The 25,289-nt window shown below is 35.3% G+C and overlaps 1 protein-coding gene across 20 annotated transcripts in view; it reads left to right on the forward strand.

Moving 5' to 3' along the window:
* PHF14 (PHD finger protein 14) overlaps nt 1-25,289 on the forward strand; it is a 171,923-nt gene that overhangs the window by 36,724 nt on the left and 109,910 nt on the right. For all 20 annotated transcript variants that reach the window (XM_068934959.1, XM_068934958.1, XM_068934966.1 and 17 more), the window contains exons 6-14: nt 528-639; nt 2,758-2,895; nt 4,490-4,636; nt 8,301-8,571; nt 9,156-9,262; nt 9,776-9,871; nt 11,442-11,545; nt 13,010-13,141; nt 21,983-22,151. In XM_068934959.1, the coding sequence (XP_068791060.1) occupies nt 528-639; nt 2,758-2,895; nt 4,490-4,636; nt 8,301-8,571; nt 9,156-9,262; nt 9,776-9,871; nt 11,442-11,545; nt 13,010-13,141; nt 21,983-22,151 (1,276 nt within the window). The remainder of the gene's footprint in view (nt 1-527; nt 640-2,757; nt 2,896-4,489; nt 4,637-8,300; nt 8,572-9,155; nt 9,263-9,775; nt 9,872-11,441; nt 11,546-13,009; nt 13,142-21,982; nt 22,152-25,289) is intronic.

Raw genomic sequence — 25,289 nt, forward strand, 5'->3', positions numbered from 1 at the left:
TAAAACTAGCTAGTTTTGGTGAAACTAACGGGTGTAACTGTAACACTGCAAAATCTGACTGATGGTGGGTGGTGGTGGTAGTTCCTGATTATATGCCTAAAGCCCACAGTTACTGTAACTGCCCTTAAAATTGTAAACCACCCCCACCACCTTGGTAATGGAAGGAATCTCTGTGCCTTCACTTTTTAAAAATAATGTCAAATTCATATAGATTTCGTGTTACGTAAACAGCAGTGTGGAACCCCAGCTAAGAACCATCAGAGCGGAAGAGCAATGCTAGCCAAGGCCTTGAGAGAGATCCAGTCAGGCAAAACCATCCAAGTTGCTTTGAAAGCCATACCCTGGTTTAGTATGTGAGCTGCTGAATCGAACTTTGCATTATCTTCCTGCTTCTAGTGTACTTTCCTTTAGATACGTTTGTTACAGCATCTGTAACATTTATAAACCACTTTGAAATCTGCAGAAAGTGAGTATAATGTAGGAACAAAATGTTGATAACAGTAATCTGATTTTGTCTGCTGTTTTAGGTGGGTCCATATTGTTTGTGCCCTCTATGTTCCAGGAGTAGCATTTGGAGATATTGACAAGTTACGGCCAGTGACACTTACAGAGATGAATTACTCAAAGTACGGTGCCAAGGTAAGCTTAGAAGACGTTTATTACCTACCAGTGGTTTTATTTTATATTTTTACATATAATGGAATAATATATATCTTTCCAACTTTGTATCTGTTGTTTATAGCAAATGCAGTGAGGTTCAGGACTGCAAATATGATAAAGTTTGTTCATGTTTGTTATACCGTTGCTCTTCCTCCTGTCTTTTCATTTTTCCTACCCCCGGACTCCATAATTTTTGTCATTGTTGTCCCTTCCCCCATTTCCCTTATTTTGTTTATGGAAGTGCTAATTACTTTCTTTTACTGTTGGTCAGTGGCTTATTGCCAAAATGTGGATGGAAGGAGAGGAGGATGTATGGGACGCATAATGGAGAAGTGGAAAGGGAGGTGTATTAAGAAAGAGACAGAAGTACACACACTAGGAATTATTTTAGGTTCCCTATAATCATAAGCTAACAATGAGTATAAAAGGTTTTCTGCAAAGCCATATTAAAAAAAACATGACAATGTTGGGACTCTCAACTTGAACAGCATTCAGTAGTTTGTTGTCTTACACACCTAAATGTTGTTGCTGTACCTGCTGGGACATTGTGGAGAAGCCATATCCATCAGGCTAGTGTGAGGAAAGATAGTTGTATTGCTGCTCCTCTTAATGCATAACTTATGCATTGTCAGAATCATGTTCTGGAATGCTAATTTGTCAAGGTGAGTACTAAATTAAAATATTTCATACACACTTTGGGTAGCCAGTGTGCAACATATCTGTATCAGAAGCTTGTTTGTGTGGGCCTAACATTGTTTAGAAATGTTTAAGAAACCTCAGAGCAAGCTATCAATACCCTAAAAATTATTGTTGGCAATTGATCATGCAATTTGTTTTTATTAACCTGACTGCTATATAGGAGCAAGGCTAAGAATTCAGGCATGTTTTATTACTGTAAAATGAGTAAGATGAGTAGTGGACTACACAGATGTGGAGTCATTACTCTAGCAGAGTTGTAACCAAACCTTGTTTGCTGTACCCAGTGGAGAAGTTATAGCCTACTTAACTCAATTTACCCCAGAACACTGGTTTAATTCTTCTTTACTTCATGTATTAGCTGTTACGTGTTGCTGTTGCATGGTTAAAGGGTGCCCTTTTAGGATAGAATATATGATGTTTTGGGATTCTTCTGTCACTGCATTTTCTGTGCTGTCCCTTTCTGTTGTTGCTGGAGTTTCTCTTGTTGCTGCATGGAGATACTTTCTGCAGCTGATATGTAGCTTTGCTCCGTACTCAGAGTGTGAACGTGTATGATTACCTAATTTTAGGTTATCTTTGTGCACTGGGCAACAGTACTGCTTAAGAAGCCCTTGTTCCCATATGCTTGTTCCAGCTCACATGTTCACGACCATACTGTGCTGACACAGCTGTTTGGTATGAGTTTGTGGTGAACAAGACTGTGGAGCTTATTTGGCTGAAAAATAAGTTTATTTTTTTCTAGGTCGCATTACCATTTGTCAGTTTGCTGTGTTGTGGACAGCTGTGCCTGCAGACATGCATGTAGCTGTAGCCTTAATGCTGTGTTTAGGTGAACCACAACTTTTTTTGCTGAAAGTTATCATCCTCAAGTATATTTTTCTGCATTGTCATACATTTGCTCCTCAGTTGTCATTTATGAGAGTGACACCTGTGTAATTATCTAAGTCATGTAGAGTACTGATCTTTTTCTGGTTGTTGTTGGCTGTCCTCTGAATTTTTGCTTATTTGGTGATGACAGCTGAACAACTGAACGTTTGCTGAGTGCTAATCTTGTTTTATGATACCATGCTTATATAATTAAGTATGTATAAATCACTATGATGGTACTTAGTGGCTGCACTGAAGGGGAATATTAGGCATGGCAGTTCATCTAAAAATTCATCTAACACGCTGCTTAGGCTGTTTGAATACTTGTCCGTTACTTGTGAAAATGAAATCAATTGCAGGCAATGGCGAGGCGCTTTAAGTAATGACAGCTGTTAGAAGCATACTTTATCTCTGTACCATATAGGAGTAAACCTACCTGTTTATTTTTACATGCAGGATGTAAATTATCAAATGATAGGCAAAAGATATGTAAAATATTTACTGTGGCATTTTGCACCCTGCTATATAAAGGAATGCAGTTTCTGTGAAGATCCTCGTTTTGCCAGAACTGGTGTTTGCATTAGTTGCGATGCTGGGATGTGCAGAGCTTATTTCCATGTGACCTGTGCTCAGAAGGAAGGCCTACTCTCAGAAGCAGCAGCAGAAGAGGTGGGTATGATATATGTATATAATGGATAGAATGAAAGAGTTACAACTCAGGTTTGTGAGGAAGACCTGAAGTTGTGCACTTTTTGCTCAGTAATCCTGAAAAAAATTTTTGTAAATCGTTAGGAAGTCATAGGCCAAATGAAGACTCTGACTGGGGAGATCTCTTTGTTCATCAAATTGCCCAACTGATCACCTTTTCAAATGGCTTCATAAAAGGAAGAGAGAAGGGTAATACAGAAGTTAGCCTTGTCAGCTTAATATACTTTGGTCAATACAGAGATGAATTCTAAACCTACTTCTTACACTTCACCTAAGTTGATATAGTTACTTAGCTGTTTATGTAGTATGTAGCATAATATTCTTTCTCTCCCCCATCCAGGACTGTCTTCAGAAATAAGCTACATTTTTAATACCGTTTTTTCATACAGGTTTTCCAATATTTTCTTTAATTCTGATACAGATATATGACTTTATGTGATAACATTGCACTTAGGAATCAGAATAAAAAGCAAGCATTTGTAACCTAACGGTAATTTTTTAATACATGCTCTTACTAGCTTTATTTCTGTAATATGATTAAAACAATTCAGATTAAAAAAATACTATTTCAGAGTTCATTTCTACGGTATAAATACGTTTAGTTTGCCAAAATTCATCCTGATGTTATGGTTTGGATTAAACCTGTTATGTACATAGGTGCACAGTTTAGTTTTTTATTGACTGAGGAAGTCCTGCACTATTTACGCTGAATATTTCTCCCTTTTGTTTCTGGAAAAAATAGACCTCTAAGTAATTCCTTTTAGAGCATTCACAAAATAAATTTCTTCTGTGAGACAGATACATAGGAAAATTGCGTAGTCACCTAAATGTTGTTGCCCCTAATAAATTGTGTGTAACCTGATTGTTCAAAAACTTAATGGAATTTCTGCTAGGTACATGCATTTGCTGGTCTTTCCACCTTAAAATGTGTATTAAACTTGTACTAATGTATATGTTGTAATCCTAAATGCGATAGCAAGACAATAGAACTGCAGGTTGAAATTATAACTAATGGAGTTTACAGGCCTTTTCGAAAGATGAATAAAACAGATTTTTATCAATTTTACTACTTACCCTAAAAATTATTCCTGAATTATGGTTAAGTCAGTATATCCTCTTGATAAATCCACTTGAATTTTTATTCTGGTCAAACTGTGATCTTTGGTACACTGCTGGTGCACTAAATTTTTAAGGTCATGAAGGGTTACTAAGTAAATAGATCTGTTTTCAGTAGGTCACTGTCTGACAGTTGGAGAAGAGAGAGAGAGAAAGTGTGTGTGTTTGTGTGTGTGTATGACTGCTTTTTTTCTTTTTTGTTAATACATTGAAAAATGTTTAGGGTCACACAATGGAAAAGACTGAAAAACACTTTATGTGGGTGATTACATCAACTTGACAAAATTAAATTAAAAACATACATATTAGTTTTTCTTAAAAATATGCCTATTTGCATATGAACTGCTTGCCAGAATGTTGGTTTTGTGCTGCCTACAGCCTTTTCCCCATGTAAGACTTACTTTATCTTCCTCCTTCCCCTTTGTTTTCTCTGAAACAGGATATAGCTGATCCTTTTTTTGCTTATTGTAAACAGCATGCGGACAGGTTAGACAGAAAATGGAAGCGGAAGAACTACTTGGCATTGCAATCTTACTGTAAAATGTCCTTGCAGGAAAGAGAGAAACAGCTGTCGCCAGAAGCCCAGGTATTGTATTCATGCCACGACTGCATCTGTGTTAATCGTCTATGTTAAGAAAGAAGTGAAGGGGATGGGATTACTACAAAAAATGCAGGGATTTTTTCAATTATGTAGCAAAACGTTGGTAATTTTTCATTTTAATTCATAGGGATTTTTTGAAACATTTTCTTCAAAATCCTTAACAAAAAAGACAACTAGGTAAGAAATGAGGTGTGTTTCTACTTCTGTGTTCAGTAAAAGTCTGCTTTTTTTCCCCTGTAATTTTTGAGCTTGGCAGAAGAGTTTAGTTTGCCTAAAGTCTTTTCTTGTTGGACCCTTCTTCACTTGCTGTAGGTCCAAGTAGAATTTTACCTACAGGGTTTTTTTCATAGTAAAAATTTCCTAGAAAAAAATTGGCATTAGGTACAGTAGTCTATGTTGCTGAATAGTTATCTGAAAATCTTAGGCAAAGTCTAAGTCTGTATGCCTGTCTGAGGACTGATTCACATAAAACTAGCTCAACTGGTTAATATCCTGTTAATATGAAGATTTCAGTCTTTGTAATAGCTCTGAGGGAATCTTTTTGCCTCAGTATACCTGAATTTATGTACTTTATATTTTCTGATTGACAAATTTGTGGCCTACCTTGCCATTCACTGCTGAGGCTGAACTGGATTCTGTAGAAAAATAATGCTTTTGTAGAAAAGTAGCTCGTTATCTGAAGGATCTGAATCCTACCTAATTTGTGGTAGAAGTTGACAGATACATGGTAAATAATGCAAGGCATTTGAGGGAGTGAACACGTCGTTTTCTGAAGGGAGAACAGTAGGGTAACGATCCGAAAATAAATCTTCATATGATCTAATTTTTATTTGAAAATAAAATCATGACTTTCTAGTTCTACAGAGATCTTTGATAGGAAAAGAGAGGATCGATTTAAAATGACCTAATGGTTTTGAGAATGCCCATGAACAAACTGTCATAGAAGAATTTTGAACAAAATATTTCTCTGGGCTATAGAGCTTGATCTTACGTGACTTAAACTGGTTAGGTAATTCTTGTTGAATACGCTTAGCTCTCAATTATGTGAAATACCCCTATGTAACGGGAAAATCACAATAATCTGCACACTACCAGGCATAATGTTAAATGCTGATTGTGCAAAGTCAGTTTGGGTCCAACAGGGCTTACTAGCTCTGTTTTCGGCCCTGTGTTTCAATTAGATCCTTGCGTTTGTTTTGCAACGCTGTATCAAAGATAACGAGTGCCATGCGTTTGCTTCTCTTTCTCCTCTTTCCTCAAAACCAAGCCCACTTAGATTTTGTATTCTGAATTATTTAGACTAAATATTAGAAGCAAAAACTAGAAGAATGAATGTTGAAAACTGCAGGTGGCTTTACTAGACAAGGTGTCATAGACATCTTCCTATAAGTTTGATAACTCACACACATTCTGTAAAAGAAAACAAAGAGGATGGGGTCTTACTACAGGATTTTGCTGTTGATAGTTCTGGTGATGCACAGGTTTGGTGTAGTGTTGTATGTGTGTGTCAGTCTACATGTGCAGAAACAGAGGGGATGCTGGAAAAATGCGTTTCTATGCCAAGTTATATGGATTGAGATTTTTTGAGGTAATTATTGTCTTTGGTGTCTGTGCATTATAAAAATGCAGAACTGTAAAGGGTTCTTAGCATGTACTAGAAATGCCTGGGGAGTTGACACAAAGTAGGCACACGTTCACATGATAGCTTACCACACATTACCTGGACAAGTCCAGGTTCAACGAAGAGGATTAATTTTACTGGTGTGATTTTTGTCTAGGAAATAAGAATCTGAATCGTGAGATAACTTAGTCTGAAAAAAAGATTAAGATGATTCCAAAACCTTCTGGAGATACGGAAAGGATGAAATGTGGACCACAATGAAAACTGATGAGTCTATGTTTTACTGCATCCTGCACTGGGTTAAAAAGGAGGAGAAGCTGAGATCTCTCCATCTCTCTGTATAAGTGTACTTATGTGTATATATGCACACACAAAAGCTCACTTCCACAGGACTTTATAGGCACAAGTTTGGTGTACAGAGATGGAGCTAACGTAAATAAGTACGTAGTCTAAATTATTTAGTTGCTATTGTGAAAATGGGTTTCTGAAGCACAGTTTTGGAGGAGAAAAAATGGGTGTTTGGTAGCTTGTAGCCAGGGGAGGAAGAGCCGAGCCTATGGTCTTGGCAAGTCCTGTGGCCCAAAAAAGAAAATTCCTCTGAGTAGTATATTACATAAAGCTGTCTAAGGAGTATTATCGGTTGTTGGAAGATATTGTATATTAAAATACTTTATATCAGGAAATTGTGTATTAAAATACTTTATATCAGGAAAGAAAATGTACATTCTACTTTATGAGTAAAATGTTTTTTGAAAATTACTTAAAGCCAAGTTTGGAATTCAGATTTTCATTTAGACTAGCCATGCTAATCTGCCTCAGCTGTTTCTGGAATGCCGCTCTGAGCACACAGTTGTGTGACATCTTCAATGACTTCAGGGGTTTCAGAACTGAGCGTGTAATCAGTGCGGAAGCATCTTGGCCGAGGAAGCTATCAGCCGTCCTCCTTCCTTCTAATGGAGACTAAAGCTTCCGCGTGGCAGCCCTTGGTGGATCTGTTGGCTGCTGTGGCATCAACAAAAAAGCCCTCGGGGTTAGGTCTGGCATGCAAGCCATATTTGTCACGTTTCTTGGTCATTATGTTCAACACCTAGTAGGGTAATATGCTGTGTTAGCTGTGTCTGTAATATTACCTTCAGCAATGCTATCAAAACGTAATGCTTAAACATAGCACATATATGCACGCTTTTTTACTTTTCTCTCAGGAATATCTCATACCATACGTTGCAGCAGTTGGATTAGTTTAGCTTTTCCTTTATACAGGCAAGTAAACAACTTGTGATAGTCTGCTGGAGTTTTGCCACTGAAGGTTTGTAGGCTGATGTCATTTTCTGCCAGAATTGCCACTGCATAGATTTCCTGCAAGACAGTATTTTTTGAGTGCCTGTACCAACTTTGATCTTCTGAGGTTGGTCTCCTAGATGGTCACAAATATACAGATGTCATCCACAACATATATCGTGAGCTTCTCTTGCCTTTTTCACTTCTGTTTTGGTTGTATTTTTTTGGCATGTTATAATGAGCTAGTTTAATGGTTTATAAAGAGATACGGCATTGACAGAGGAAGTTCCTACAGAAAGAGGACAAATACGGCAAAAATGCCACCCTCAAACTTTTAATCTGTAAGAACAATAAGAGTATATATAAATACATTTTTGATAGGTCAGCCAAAGTTCTTTGCAGTAGTGCATTTTCACAGTGCCATCAAATTACCACTACTAGAAAGGTTTTTTGCCAGCAGTCATTAATATTAATTTCAGTAGGTAATCTCTTCAAGACATGTGTGAATGTTTTTCCAATTTAATTCTAAAACCTAATAAAAGGATGATGCTACGTAAATATGAATTTTTAAGGTAAAATCAAATGTCTGCATCAGTGTCTGTTTCTTGAGTCATAGAGTTCCAGAATGAAAATGGTGATGATTATGTTATGCATTTTTTTTAAAAGAAATTAAAATGCAGATGTGTTCCAAAAGGATATATGGTTTTGCTTTATTCTCTCTTTTTTTTTAATCTATGGAATTTATTGTAGGCTCGAATCAATGCCAGACTACAGCAGTATCGTGCCAAGGCAGAGCTGGCTCGTACTACCAGGCCTCAGGCCTGGGTCCCCAGGGAGAAGTTACCACGGCCACTTACTAGCAGTGCTTCAGCCATACGTAAACTTATGCGCAAAGCTGAATTAATGGGCATTAGTACAGACATTTTTCCAGTGGATACTTCAGATACCAGTTCCAGTGTTGATGGAAGAAGAAAACATAAGCAACCAGCTCTGACTGCTGATTTTGTGAATTATTACCTCGGTAAGGATTAACATTTCTTGTTTCTTTTTAATGAAAAAATCACCATTTTGCTATATTTGTACTGTGCTAATTTATTGGTTTTTTTCTGTCTTTTATTTGCATTTCTTTGTTATTAGTAGATACATATGAATTATGACTTCAAGTTTAGATATGTCGTTGCTCAGTATCTCAATTTATGCAGCAAGTTAGTAATTTTTTTAAAGAAGTTTTACAAAAAAAGAAAATCCTTCAAATATAAACAGGAGGGAGTGTTTTTGCTAAGAAGGGAGTGAAAGATGAGGTACCTTTTGGCATCACGTTTTTTCTTATATTTTCCTCCCTTTCTGTGTGAAGCAGCATGCTTTTGTCTTTGGGTTTGTTTGGTGATCAAAGGTCATCATGTGAATAACTAGCCTGTTCTAAGTTTTCGTATGCAGCAAAAAATAAATGTTATGAATGACTGTTCATTCTACTCAGTCTGTATAGCTTATACACTTGTGTTGTTATGGTTTTATGCTTTGTATTTCATTGATTCATTCTTTTCACTATGTAAAACTTGAAAATATAGCCGAGGCTAGAAAATAATGAGATTTTCTTTTAAATAGAGAGAAATATGCGCATGATTCAAATCCAGGAGAATATGGCTGAACAGAAGAATATCAAGGATAAATTAGAAAATGAACAAGAAAAGCTTCACGTGGAATATAATAAGGTGAAGAAAAAAGGATAAATAAAACCCCTGTACTGTTTTAGTATTACTTTTCTTAACTTTGATAGTATTTTGCTTTCTAAAAAAAGACTTATATGTAAAGTTCTGGTGTGACAATAGAAAAGTTTAACTCATTTATGTAGATATTTGTGTTATTCATTTATGTAGATATTTGTCTTCATCTTGCAGCTTAAGTAGTATAGTCAACACGTACAAGATATTGCTGTATTTTCATTTTGCTTTCAGATGGTCTTTATGGAACCTTATTTTCGTACTGAATTATTTCAGATCTTCTTTACAAAACAGATGGCTGCCCAAGTTTTCATTTTAGTTCGGTTGGATTGTTAAATGATTGCATTGATCACAGCTATATTGCCATGAGTTTCATTGCCTTTTAATCCCCCAATAAAGTAAAGCACACCCTATAGGTAAGAGGTTGAATAACTTTTATTAAATAGGCTTTAATGGACTTTATCCTTCCTGTGTGTTTTTTTTTTTTCGTTCTTTACTTTTCAGCTGTGTGAATCCTTGGAAGAACTACAAAATATGAATGGAAAACTACGAAACGAAGGGCAAGGCATTTGGGCTCTGCTGGGTAGAATCATTGGGCAGGTTGGTTTTTTTCCCTATTATTCATGTGCAGATCTGGTGTTCCAAGAACAGGCCTTTCCATTTCTATCTGTCACTTTTACGGCCGAATAAATCGATTTGATCAGGCTCAGGCTGTCCTCTGGGCATAATGATTCCTGACTGAAATACATCTGTACTTCTGCAAACTACCTAGTGGGAACCTGTAGTTTAATTTTGTTGTTGTAATAGCGATCTTGTTTGCAAAATTCTTTCATTTGCCGTTAACTGATTGACCTGTCATTTGCGATGACGCTTAACATGAAGCATGAGTTAATCCTACTGTTTTTGTCTCCACATTATCTTTAGTTACTGTAGACTTCAAATGATACGATAACCGAATGGCTTTTGTAAGATATACATCTTTAAAACTGCACTGTATGTGTGACATTTTTTAACTGGATGGAGAAGAATAGTTTTGTTCAAATGAATATAAATGTCCAAGAAAAGAGAAGATTTGAATTACTTCCTTTTGCCAGCAATTAACTCTGCTGCCATTGACATATATGAAGAAAAGAGAGATTCTTGCATACGTCTGTATGTGACATATTCATACAGTGAACGTATGTGCTCATGTGTCTTGTATGTCCAAGGTATTATATGACGATGGGTAATTTAACTGTCAGAAAGATATTGAAATGATTTCCAGTCATGATTTTAAACAAGAAATAGGTCATTATAAAAATTCAGACATTATTTAATTGGGTCATAATTTTGTGATGCCCTTTGATACTGCTGTGTTTGTACTGTTTGGAAAATGAAGGCTACCCCTTCTTTATGCGTTAATAGTTCTTACAGTAGGCTTTTTTCTTCTGGTTCTATTTGTCAGCCTCTCATTTGTACTTATGTAAAAAGATTCTTGTATGGTTTATCTCTTGGATCAAGATTTTGTTTTCAAAGTCATCTTAAAAGGGAGAAAAAGTATTCACAAATATAGTTCCTGGCGCAAACGTCACTAAAGTAAAAAAAAAAATTCAGTAGAATTCATTTGCACAGCTTGCATGACATTTTTTTTCCAGTTGGCTGAACAGATGCAGGCCCATGGGGCTGCTGAGAAATGACTTTGATAGATGTTTGCTGTCGAGAAGCTAGCATACTGCAGATTAGTAGAAACCCGAAGAGAATCTTGTCTGCTTTGTGGAGAGTTTGGTCAAATAAGATAATTTTTCTAATTAACCTATGGAGCACCAATGTAGCAGGGATGTTGGGGAAAATGAAGTGCCTTAGTATTCTTCTGCCGGTTTAGTGAATTTACCTTTTCCTTTTTCAGCTTTCTAGGCATCCTTGTCTGTCTGTCTCTCTTGAGTTAAAGGCTAGTATTTCAAAATATGATCTCATTTTATTAAATTCAAAAATGGTTATAATACTGCTCTGTACCAATCTGATTTTGTAACATAAACATCTGTAGTGGCTCTTGTCTGTGAAATTAGTAGCTTAGCAATTTCCTACGGATAATTTGAGCGTGATCAAACTTTTCTTCATATATTGAGATTGGAGTAGTATACTCTAAATCTCCCCAAGATTAATACATACTGCATTTGTTCAAATCCAATAGAAATTGAACATACCAGCAATTTTACGTGCTCCTAAGGAAAGAAAACCGAGTAAAAAGGAAGGAGGAACACAAAAGACATCTACGCTTCCGGCTGTACTTTATAGGCAAGTAATGAAGTCTTGACAGAATAGATAAAGTATGTAATGAAGGTAAAGTTAGTTTCAAAAATTGTGAAGAGAAAATTGTTTGCTTCAGTTTTGATTAACGAAATGATCAGAGTCCTCTATACATTTTACTTCTGTAGGCAGGTTGAGAAATAGTCAATTCTTTACTTTGGCACACGTCAATAAGAGTTTTTTTTGTTAATTTGATAGCAGTGCTTTAAGAACAAATGTAACTCTCTACAGCTGAAATAGAAAGGTTTTTTGCCTCTGTGATATGAAAAATTTTAGCTGATCTTCCTGTCTTTTGAATGTAATCATCTGTGTTGATGATTTTGCAACCAGTGCTGCTGCTGTTTAATCACAGTGACTGGGTGTGTAAAGTGCTTGCCATATGAGAATTTTTGCTTTTTGCTCAAGGCATGGGGCTGTCAGATGCTTTTGGGTAACTTGTCTTTTATATTTCCTCATACTCCCAAGGAAATAAAATATATTAATTCATTCTGTCACCTTCTCCCCCCTCCTCTAAGTTGTGAGCCCACTGACTGGTCTTAGAGCTATGTTTAGTGGTGGAACATATACTAGGATCACAGAGAAAGCCTGTGCGACATTATCATCTTGGTTCTTCATCCCTTGCGACAGCTGAGAACCAGCACAATCTGCGGCTCTTCTAGAGGGCAGTAGTGAGCCATCCAGCCACAACAAATGGGCAGAATATCTTGCCCAGCTAGCAGGCTAAACGCAGTAAATGGATTACACAAGCAAAAGTTAATTCTAGTGCTGTGAATGGTGGAAATGCGGAGAACATGGGAGTAGGCTGAGGATTTGGGAATTTTTACACATACACACACAAACAAGTAATAGGAAGTCATGCTTTACTAGTTCTGTCGCTTACAAATCCAATCGTTTATTTCCTCTCATTTTATTATATGATTAATGAACACACATCTTTTTGAAATAACTAAACTAAAATGGCAATTCTAGTAAATAATATTAAAAAAAGAGAAATGAAATTTCTTAGGAATAGATACGTTGCCCAGTGTAATAACAGTGCAGACCTGTTTCAGGGTATTTGCATTGTTAAAATAAGCACATGATTAGTAATACTGATAATAGCTGTATAATTTTCTGTTTAAGCATTTGGATGGCAAAGGTAATATTTTCTTCCATCTACCACTGGTACATTTTGTCACAGTATCCAGTGGTTACGTAGTGATTGGAAATCTTTAAAAATTAGATTGAAAGCCATTTGATGCCGAAGGTTAACTGTATTAGGTGCCTTTTATATTGTACTGTATACAGATAAAAGTTCCTTAAAAAGTTATTGTGCACTTAAGTGACACATTTTATGTAAGATTGCCACATCATTGTAGTTTCATTGAAACTGGGGAATGTGTCGGGACGTATGGTTTATTCTTTGTCATTTCAAATGTAATTACAATGCTTTTCTGCTGCCTACATTAAAAGTTGTGGAATTTGCAAGAAGAACCATGATCAACACCTACTGTTACTGTGTGATACTTGTAAACTCCATTATCATCTTGGTTGCCTGGATCCTCCTCTTACAAGGATGCCAAGGAAGACCAAGAACAGTTACTGGTAAGAGTGCTGTTACTGTGTTGTCTTGCGCCATCTCCGTACTTAGAGTAGGACTTAAAATGAAGAGGCTTGTGAACTTCAGATGTTTTAGACATTGCTAATATTGTCTGACCTAAATTACTTTATTTTCAGATTAGTAGCAGTAATATTTTAAGGTAAAAAATTAAGTTACATTGTAGAAATTTCTCATTACTAGCCACCTAGCGTACAAATAGATTATAAGAGTCTAGGTTGCCTTTAGGAAATGAAAGACTTGGCCTTCTTTTTATCTTAGGGCCCAGATATACAACTTTTCTATCTAGACCTTTAGGAAAAATACTTTGGCCTGATAGTCTTGTAAGGAGTAGATCAGTTTACTGCAATTTAGGCAATCACTTGGGCTTACTTTTTATGACTTAGATCTGCAATGGCAAGAGCATATGCATAACTGTACTTACAGGATTACAGGATACCGGTTAGATTCCCACTGGATTAAAATGCTTTTGGTGCCAGTGGAGCAGAACAGAGGGCGAGTGATACCATGGAGAACTGACAATACGGTAGAGGTGATGAATTCTAAATCATCATAAAACTAGTGTGCCACTGTGTTGTGTTAGCATTTGATGAGTTTCTAAGCTGTCCTGAAACATGTTAATAAAGAACTAGTTTTTATCTGGCAAGAAGCTAATTTGCACCATCTCCAGGAGTCATAGTCTCTCTGAATGTTAAGGTACCAAATCAGAATATTACGAGAATTCCTTGTAAAAATAATTAAAACAATTTTTATCAGGAAAACTTAAGATTTTATTTATCTTTCTGTGTCACTGTCAACTGTGACAGTTGTATGCAGACTAAGATAGCTGATGCATGAAAGAGAAATCTCTTTTTTCTTGTATCTTAAGATGACTAAATCTGGATTTTGTTCAGTAAATTAGTTTATTGAATTAGTAGAGATTTCCTTTAAAAGCTGAAAAGCTCAGAAACGTTGTTGTCCTAATTAATATTCTGAGCCTAATAGTGTGTGATTTTGGATTTTAATTATTTCATGGGGATTCTGAGCTCTTTGGTTAAATGTAAAGTTGCAACATAGTCATGTTACGTGGAAATAATTTTTTTTTCTGCTTTTTAACCAAGTTGAAAAGGCTCACTAAAAGCCATCAGTCCAAAGGATGCAAGACTGTACTTCTCAGTAGGTGTTAAGGCAGAACAGGTCACGTTAGGTAGTAAATCGTTTTATTTCAAAGTTCTGAGTTATCTTTGCTGTGAATTTCATGCTTCAGTTGTACCTCTGATCACAAACTTAGCTTTCACTTCTAATTAGCTAAGGCAAATTCTGGAGTATGCAGTTATAGCAGATAAATTGAGCTGTATTGATCACGTTCTTTTCATCATGAGCTGTGCCTTTATATATTCTTTTCAGGGTCAGTGGAGAGCATAGAAGACAGACCGTTATCTAAGTTTGAATTCAGCAGATTCTACCCTGCCCCTGCTGTTTTGAATATATTTTTAATCTTTTGATTAAGCCATGAAGAAAAGTACATTTTTTTTTTTTTATACAGAGACCAGGTACTTTTGAGATATGTGTAGGGGATATAATGTGAAGTTATGTGAAAAGAAAAAGTGAGAAAATGGGTAGTGTAGGAAATTCCTTGACACGTTGTGCAGGGTGGAAGGTTTTGTTTAAAGCGATTTTAAAGTGCTGATTTTAATCCTGTTTTAAAACAGTAAGCAGGAAACAGTTAAAAGTAATTGATACTTCATTTTGCTTTCTACTTGTTTACCACTGGTAGTCATTTACTCATGATTATTAACTTTAGACTTTACAGGAGGTCTGATGCTTAGCTAGGCAGGGTCATATACTTTATCAATATGTATTTATTTAAACATTGTGTAGTTTAGTATGACTTTATTCTGTATGTTCAGTGTTTTATATCATGTTTGAGGATGTGGAGTGATCTAGCTTATCTACGTGATGCTACATCACATGAGTTCATACTTCATTATTTCATCCTTTTGATGCTCAGCATTTGATAAGAATTTGAATTGAAATATATAAACACAGATTTTGAAATTGTTTAAAAAGGTACTATTATACATACTGATCAGAAAAAATTTTAAAAACTTCTTAAAAGCTAATTCATTAAAGAAAGCACAAATTAATTAAATGAATATTTCTAAACATTAAAAGGAGGTAGTGATTGTAGACTTAGCAAAATTTTAGTAAGATTTTAGAGTTAGTAAGTAACAGTTTCTCACAAGTTACTAGAAGCTGATTCCAGGTGCTTAACACTAAGGATTTTCCCAGTTCAGCAGCCTGAAAGTTTTTTCCAAGCAATATTTCTACATCTTAAATATTTTAAAAATAAACTTAAAAGTGTTAAAGTAACTTAAAGCCCGTCCTCATTTCAGGTTGGGTTATTTTTAAAAGAAGAGCATATCATGACTATAAAACTTGAAAGTATTAATTTTTATCTGCTTCAACATGGTGTTCCCAAAGTACACTATCAGTTCTAATCACAGAGCAAAGTGCTATGGCATACTTTTGTTTAAAAATTTGTATGTTCCGTTTCTTCGAAGTGCTACTGATTAAACGCTAAAATAGTCATTTGATTCATGTTTTCTCATAAAAGTAGGTTGCTTCATGTTTTCTCATAAAAGTAGGTCACGTCACTTTCACTGACCACTAGCGTGTTCTGTGCCCTTGCCCATTCTGGACAGAATGGGACCAATGGCACAACTGTTGATAGACAGTACAATAAATCAAAACCTATTTGTTAATATTGGCCTTTCATTGAGAAAATATTTGGCGGCTGTCAACACGGACAAGTTCTTTCTACTGAAATCAGATCACTGAAAAGCAGTGGCAACCTTTGCTAGCATATGAAATGCTGGGAAATGAGTTTAACCAAACAAGGGCTAAAAATTATATTAGGCTTGGTGTTTTGTTTTGTTTTTTTTTCCTGAAATGCAGAATATTTTGGCAGTAACTGTGCTGTGTAGAGTGATGCTGTTAAGGCATTGGCGTGGGACAGAAGATGAGCTTTGGAGTCCCTGACCGGTATCACATGGACACTGATTCAGGATTTGAACGTTCATTGATATTCCTGAGCACGCTCATTCGATATTGATCCAGCACGTCTTGACTGTTTTTTTTTTTTCATCCAGAATTACTAGATAATGATACAAAATTAGTCACATATGTGTGTGTAATGCATAAAATTAATTAGTTTAATTACAGAAAATCTATCAATTTTTATGTATGTTACAGAAGTAGATTTTTCACTTGTCCTAATTGAAGGGTGTTTGGGTGGTTGCAAATGACAAACTTTCAGTAGTTGTACTCCCTGGAAGATATTCTTTGAAGCTTTTTAACAAACAATTTATTGTTCATATATACTGTCATTTTTCTCCAGAATAAGAACAGTTTTCCTATTTTCCACTTCCAGTATATCTTTCAAAACTTTTGCGATTTATTCAAATTTCCAGAGCATAGATGTCATCTTAAAGCTAAGGTTCATGTTTCTCAAGCTCAAAGAGGTTTCATTCTCTGCTAAAATTTCAAGAAGTAATTTATCACAGAGTGTAGACATACTAGACAGACTAGATCTGTAAAAACAGGCCAAACTCTAAAAATAGCTAATAACTGAATGATTTTTCCTCTATAAACAGCATGAGTGGAACTGCCGTGTTTGTTTGTTTGTTTTTTTTAATGAAACATTGTAGTCTTGTTCTTTCAGCGCAAGACTTAAATTTGCTATTTTTACAGTAAACTTTTTGTATGCAAAAGATCCTGCTTTCTTCCAAATTCTGTTCCTGCCTAATGTGGTTATAAGAATGACTGTCGTCTTGTTCAGACTGAATCTGTTGTATTTTCATCTTACAAGCTGACACTCTGAATATGTGTAGCATAACACAATTAAGCCAGTCAAATTCTTCTATAACATGATAATTGAACAAGGCTTCAAATTTGTCCTGACTTTCATAGTAACATTATCTTTTAAATAAAATCTTTTCAGATATTTTTATCTCTATTTTCCTCTCTCATATAGCAAAGAAATTGAGATGAATTTTAAAAATAAAAATAGATTTGTATTATCAGTATGTTTGCTTTGAGCCCTGTTTGTGAGACCTTCAGCTTTATGACATTTCATTTATTAAAAGAAGGTGTTCAATTTCTAATATTCATCTCTTCCCATCATCATTTCACAAATTTCCATGTGTCAGGCTCAACGGAATTTAGATTTTTTGATGTGCAAAGCTGCAGCATAAGAAAGCATCATAATGTCACTGTTTGCATTAATTTTGGGAGGGAAGTGACAGGGGTTTCTCTCTTCTATTTTCACTTCCACTTCACTAAAAAAACTCAATCTCCAAACTGCATTCTTCTCCTCCTCCCCTCCCCGCTTACTTTTTAACAGTGGTGTAGATATTCATTTCTGCCATTTGAGGGTTTTTGTTAAAGTAAGAGAAATATTTTTTAAAAAAATTTGTTGTTTGCATTTGTCTTTCAGAAGTAGATTTTTTTTTCTATTTTTTGTCAAATACGTGGAAACAAATAAGAAGTGTTGTGATCGGTATAATAGCTGCCTAAATCATAGCTTAATGATCATGTAAGGAAAGAGTTGTGCCGTGCACTGTTAAGTAGATTTTTGTTGTTGAAAATGCTTCTGTTGTTTGACAAGTTGCTTCTATCGTGATTACTTAATCTCTGCTAACGCAAAGGACTTTATCTTCCTCATACTATAGAAACGTTCTCTGAATGTGAAAAATATCCCGTCTAAAATGCATGAGAAACTGCTATAAAAAAAATGATACAATGCTACTGTATAAAACATTGATAATACCTCCAAACTATTTTGTTCAGTTATGGCTTCCCGTTTTCCACAAAGGCTGAATCTATGTTAACATTTTAATACGGATCAGGAGTATGCTTTTGAAGTAAACTTCCTGTATCCACTCACTGCTTTTCGGTTCACATTGTGAACCACGGAGCATGTGAACTGCCTTCCTTTAGGATGAGCCCAGAAGACGTGCTCTGGGAGCACACCTGGTCACCTTCAGCTGCTGATGGGCATTCTTTCTATGAGGCCAGCTTCAGCAAGTCCAGAGTAAAAACAAAACCAAACCCGGTGTGCAGAAGTTGAGTCTTCAGCACCAACTGTTTCCCCTGTTAATTTGCTTGTACCGCATGGCAATGTTTGCTAATGTAGACATAGTCAAAGACTATCTGGACAGATGGAAAGATGACCTGTAGTGGTAGGTTCTCTATTCACAGATTTTCCTTGGAAGAGGTGAAATTAAATGAGTGTGACTTTAGCGTAATGAAATAAGGAAGGAGGGTTATGTGATTGCTTTCTGTGAATATGTCAGAATTAAGCAGCAGAATGGGAAAAGAGTTCTTTAAAATCAATAATTATATTGAAATAAACTGTACTATGAGCTGGAAACTCAGAATGTAGTTCTGTAATAGTTTGTCAGTGGGTCCTGTAGAAGCAAACGACCTAATTACTTTAAAGTTGAAGCTTGACTGCTTTATGAAAGGGTTGCTAAGATGCCTGTTATAGTAGGGGCTATTCCAGTAAATCAAGTGGCTCCTCATAATTTCATGTTACTAATTTTCCTTTCCCCCCATCATCTTTAGTGTATTCAAAAAGTTTAGATCCTCTATAATTTTTTTTCCTCTTCTACTGTCATACCAAGCCTTTACAGCTTTCTTTTTGTAAATGTAGCTTATTTCTAATTTTAATTGCTTTGACACCTGCACCACCTGTTTCAGAGCAAGCTCAGGCATAAAAATAGAATTTCAGAAATTTGTAGGCAGTATCATCTGCTGGAGGAAAATATTTTTTCTTCCTCACTAACATCAAAATTACAATGCCTATTTATTTATTTATATAGGGCTCTTATGAATCTAAGGTACTTTATTGGTCTGCTCTGTTAAATTTTCTGTACTACTGCCAGAGTTCATGCAGCAGGGAAGTAGTGTCTTTTGCATTTTAATAGCATGGGGCTGAAGAACATGAATACTTTAATCACAGTTGCAGGCTGATAGATCCAAGAGACTGGGTTTCTAAGTCTGAATACTTCTGATCACAGCACTATTTTTGCTATCTTAAAACAATTCCAACTTTTTATGCAGCTCTTTATTTGTGCAATGCTTATTTTTTATTTTTATATAGTACACATTTTTGTTGTCATAGGAAAGAGTCCCTTTTTGTAAGAAGTACTCATCACAGTATTTTAGCAATGCTTTCATAACTGTTGCTTTCATCTGCATAAGCGAATCCTCGTAAATACTTTCGGGTGTGTTATCCATTGCATAAATTAATGATGTTAACAGTGCTTCCATAATAAGAAAGACTGCTCTATGGCATTTGCTAAGCAGCAAATCTCCTGAAAGTTTTGACTTGGACAACTTCAAGATAGTTTAAAAGTTAAGGACACAAAGTAGCTCTGTAGCTAAGAGTACCCAAAGAATTTTAATGGAATGCTATTATTTCTAAAGCTTCTCTCTTTCATTACATCATTAGAGAGCTTTTTTTCTACATACTCCTCTATTAATTGTCAGTTTGATCTGGGTGCTTTTTAACTTATTTTTTATATATATAAATATATGTATATATGCATGTGTGTGTACACATATGTGTGTATGTGTGCACATACAGAAATTTACATAAATATATAGCTGCCATAAAAGGCAGTATTTTGTGAAAGTTGTTATACCTTACCATATATTATTGATTTTATATTTTAGCGTCCTAAAGAGGTCTAGAGATGTTAACGGGACTGAATGTTAAACATTGAGTGAGGCTTGCAAAGAGGAGAAGGAATTAGTCACATATTATAAAACTGTTTGCAAAGTGTAAAAATATGTAAATTGGCTTTCTTATATTTTGGCTACGAATAAAATTCCCATGCTTATATGGGAGAGGGGAGAGAACTATGTTATCTTTCTGGCAATCTGCCTTGTACTTCTGCCTTTCCGCATCAGCAAATGCTACTCACACTGGCCTGTGTCCTATTTCCAGTGGTCTCAGGTGCTTTAGAGATAATAAGTGATTAATCTTCAGAATGTTATAATGTATCAGCTATTATCTTAATTTTTACATATGGAAGAATTAAAGCAGAAAGGTGTTGATTTAGCTAAGGTCACACCAGTAACATTTAGGCAAGCCAGGATTAGATCCCGTGTTGTTTTGGTTTGTCAGCCGTGGTCTATCTAGCAGACCATGCTGACTACCATTGTCTTTTGATATGGCCAAAAAAGATCTGATCTGATACTGCTTGGACTAAGAGCTTATAGGAATTTGAAAATATGCAAAGTTAAGTTGTTTTTTTTTTTTTGATACAGTCAAAATTGGAATAGCAGTATAGCCACTGCTTTACTTTTTTTGTTTGTTTGTTTCAGCTAGTATTTCAGGTACTTATGGAACCATAGATCAAAACCAGCCTTTGTTAAAAATACTATTTAAAAACATTTTTGCCTGTCCTGAGACTATTTTATTTATTTGTGGTTCTATTCTGTTGATTTGAAGAGTGGCTACTGTTTGGACTAAATGCAATATATTACTTGTCAGTGATGGCTTTTTGAAATGAAAAAAAGAGTATCTGCTTTTTATAATCAAAGTAGTTAATAGTGTGATAGCTCAAATTCACAGCAGCAAAACTGTTTCTGCTACACATAGGAAGACATCAGCTCACATACAAAAGGTATACATGGCAGCATTGTAGAACTTCCTGCTTTTATTTAGATACGAGATTTCCATGCTTTCTTGTCTCAAGTGTATATTAACATGTAACTACAAATAAATAGATACATGTTTTTTCTATGACCCCTTACGACGTCAATTTGCTACTTAATTTGGATAATTTTTAAAGTGTATCTTATGTTAAACCCAGTGAATATTCGGAAATAATTTAGAATTGTTTCAGTTGATACTTTAAAAAGAGTATTTTTAAAACATGAAAGAGTCATGGCTGGGATTTATTTGAAAGAATTTGTAACTTGCTGAATTGAAATTATAATATAAAAAGGAATTTTGAAAATAGCTGGTATGTCTAGTATCAGTGGGTTCATTTTGCATATTTTTGGTTAACATCTGCGTTTATGACCTTACATAAGACTAATATATTCTACAAATGAGAACAAATCCAGATGACTTCCCATCGTGTTAATTCTTCCATGGAACTTGCTAATAGCATATGTTAGAGTTTGTTCACTTTTGAAGTTCTAACTGTGAGTTTGTAGTTTTCAAGAAAGTCAATAAGGCGTGTTTTTTCTTTTCAGCTCGATCTTCAAAGATTCTTAATAAACTATTTGCAGCCTATGCATCTCCAACTACTTCTTAGCTATCTTTTTGTTTTTAAAACCTCCTTCCCTCAATAGATTTTAAAATTGATTTTCATAGCTGACCTTTCTTGCAAATCCCTGCCGCTGACAAACTCTCACAGGAGAATGAATTCAGTAGTTTGTCATTGTAAAGATTAAACTGCCGCAGCAGTTAGGATAATGAAATGGATTTCAGATCAGTGGGCACCGTTAAAAGTGGGGATATGGGTAGGAATGCAGATGGTGAAATGGGGTGCATCTTTCTTTAAATCCTACTTTCAAAATCTTGGTTTTCGAAGATTAAATGCTGTTCTTAAAAAAAAAAAAAAAAAAGACAACAACGAAAACCAGTCTTTCTGTTTGTCTTGTTACTCGCTTAAAATACTGTATGTTTGAGAAGTTTCTTAGATGTCATGGGATTTCTTGGCTTTTACTGATTTGTTTTTATCCCAAACTCTTATTTTCTGCTTCACAATGTTTCTTTTTCTGCTTTTGTCACTGCAGTTTTCAGTATAAAATCTTTCACTTTGCAGGCAGTGCTCAGAGTGTGACCAGGCAGGTAGCAGTGACATGGAAGCTGATATTGCCATGGAAACCTTACCAGATGGGACCAAAAGATCAAGGAGGCAGATTAAGGAACCAGTGAAATTTGTTCCACAGGACGTGCCACCTGAACCGAAGAAAATTCCAATCAGGAACACGGTAAATAACAGCTGAGTTGTTACGCAGCTCATATTCAAAATAATTTTCTTTAAGATCACTAATGTTTGGGGAATTTTGAATTTAAGGATTTCAGTTTGTGTGATATTCTATTTTTATTATAAATTTCTTTTCCTGTGTTTAAGGTTTTATTAGCTTTGTGAAATGCTCAGTTTAGCTTAACATAAGTAATATTGTAATTGGCAATTTAGATATTGCTCATTTCCTTCTATATAGGCACTCTGTTGAGTGACTACACGTTCTGTGACTATCATAAAACTCCCTGTTATATCAGTTTGTTGCTTAGCTTCGCTAGTCTTGTATTATCATTCTGTGTTTTCTCAAACTTTACTGGAGGATAGTTTTAGTGAGAAGAGCTCATGTCTCTTGTACTGATGAAATGCATAGCATCTTTCTTTTCTTTGAAAGGAGAACTTTTTATTAATCATTGTATTCTATTTTTTTTCCTACTGCTTTATTTCTTACACTTTTACTCTCTTACTTGCTCATAAAACAGGCTGTGGTTCATCTTCCAAGATACATCTTAATATTACAAAGTACTTAAATCATCTCCTGTTAGGGTTATACATACTTCATCTCAGATGCAGCACAACTTTATTTTCCTCTCAAATGACATTGCAGCCTTTTCACGCTGTAGTTGCATGAACTCTTAACTCTTCTAGCTATAGAGTGGTGGGATGAAGCAAGTATTTTCCTGACCTAACCTTAAATATTTGCTTTAACTGCATTTCAGTATATTTGAAATGTTTGAGCTGCAGCTTTGATTCACTTAATGATTTTTCTCTTCCTGGTCTATGACTATGAAGAACATTTAAGAATGACTCAAACCAGAATGATAAATTTAGCTCAAACTTTTAGGAATGTGATCAATCCCAAATGAAATTTTTCATAACTGCTGAGTTTCTTCTGTGGTAAAGGCAGAGAAGTCTGATTATTCTGAATTGTTCCTCTCACAGTGTGACACTGTGATGTGCCACATGGCTGATGCGGCATCTTGCATGTTAGTGGGCATATTTATACACATAGTGGAATGTAACATAGAGATTAAATTTACTCTGAGTGTGCTAATATGTTGGCATGGCATTGCATTGTAGAAGAATTACTGCTACCCATCTCAGAAAGATATTTTTTCTTCCTCTGCTTGAATTTTTAGCCTTTCTTTTCGTTCTCCCCAGTTCTCTACTTTTCTACAAAACACATTTGCAGGATTGTGTCTCTGGTGTCCAGTGTCTATTTCAAAGCCTCTGTTAAACGGATCTTCAGTCTTTTAGCTTTCCCACAGTTGAGAGTTTGGTTTATTTTTTCCCTACTTTCCCTACCCATGGAGGAGAAGGTTCATGCCCTTCTTTTCTGCTGAATTTCTTTGTCTCAGCTAGGCTGAATTCCTTTCTTTCAGCTCTTTCGTGATCTCAGAATATCATTTGGCTGTATAACCAAACGCAACTAACTCTGAAAACTTAATAAACCCTTCTTGACTGTACGGGATTCCCTCTCCCACCTTCTTTATTTCGAACGTAGGGAAGCATAAAGTGGTGGAAAGGCGTAAATGAAAGGGCCTTTTTCCCATTAAGAATGAATCTCGGGGCTTACGTTAATGTGTTTTTTTATTTATTCCATCAGTGCTTACGTTACTTGCCCATATCTTTTGTAAAGTGATCTGACGGTTTAAAGTAGAATGTGATATATTTTGCTTTATTATTTTATACAGAAAAACACTTTAATTTTGTGTTTTTTTCTAAATTAATGTATATTGAAACAGTGACCTATGAATACAGTGACATTTTAAGTTTGGGTGTGTAGTACAAATGGTTGTATTCCCTGTTTCTTGACAAGAGTAACCTATTTTTGCAGATTTTAATCTGTTTCAGTTGTTTATTACATAACTATTAGGAGATTTAAAAAAATTATTATTTATTTTCTGTATTGGTAGATAAGCAGAGTATTGAAATATAAGCAGTATATCCACCCTCTACCAGTAATTATAATTGCAAGAATTTTGTAAGACTGTGGTATTGTCAAACTCTGATATTACTTTTCAATCTCTACCACTTAGTTTCTATTTTCCGTGCACTAAATGCAAAGCTAGTAGGATACATAAATATATTTGAACTTCTGTGGGAAAAACAAAACAAAACAACAAAAAAACCCCAAAACTTCCATTCATTTCATAATTAGTTCATACCAGCTCATCACATAGACTAACACTTCTGTTTTCCCCAAATAAACTGATTATATCAAATACTTTTTTTTTTTCTACAATTTCTCTTCATGTAGGGGCTAAGAAACATTGTCGTTACTGACCTGGACCGTTTGTGGTTTTGAGACTACTGTGAGATGCGTGCAGTGTCTCTCAGTCCGTACTGCATTGATATTAGTCAAGAAATGATTTTTATCTTTTTGATACCTGTGAAATTGCAATTAAGTCATTAGTTAGCTTTCCTTCCCTGGTTTTACCAATCTTCAGCTGTGTGTCATAGCACATAAGTCTTTGAGTAGACTGTTCTAGCTTTTTTTGTGTGTTGACTCAGTTCTAGGCCTTAGCAATTTCCTTTTTATCCAAGAGTACAGAAGGCATTAACATTGAGAAGGGGTAACAATACTCTGTAGCAAATAAATAATGCAAGTATAAGTATAATCATACATTATTAATTTGTCTAATTATCCTAGCTATCTGTAAAGATTTAGCTCATTTTCTTTTAATAGGAAACACTTTGTAATTCAGTAGCTTTGGCGCTACTATGTATTTGAGGAAAAACACCTGAGCTTTAGACAGCTTCTCGTGTGAAGTTTAGTCATAACCTAATTAGACAGAAAGCATGTCTGCGGTACATTTCGACAATTCTTTGAGTTCTGTTCTTTGTGTACTCACTCTTCAAATGCTTTAAAATAGTTTAAAATAAAGAAGGAAAAAGTGAACAATTTGAAAATACGATATTTTACTTCACAGTCCTCTTTCCTCAGTGTCTTTGCATCTATGAGAGTGTTTTATTCAAATAGGTTGTTTTGGAAGAAATTGGCAGGGCCTCTTACCTAACATATGCATGCTGTCCTCAGCCTTATTATCAGAAAGTACAACTGTAAGACTGTTGAACTGTGTACTTGTTGCTCTTAAGGGAATTC

Source organism: Struthio camelus, chromosome 2 (assembly GCF_040807025.1).
Source record: "Struthio camelus isolate bStrCam1 chromosome 2, bStrCam1.hap1, whole genome shotgun sequence".
Taxonomy (NCBI): Eukaryota; Metazoa; Chordata; class Aves; order Struthioniformes; family Struthionidae; genus Struthio; species Struthio camelus.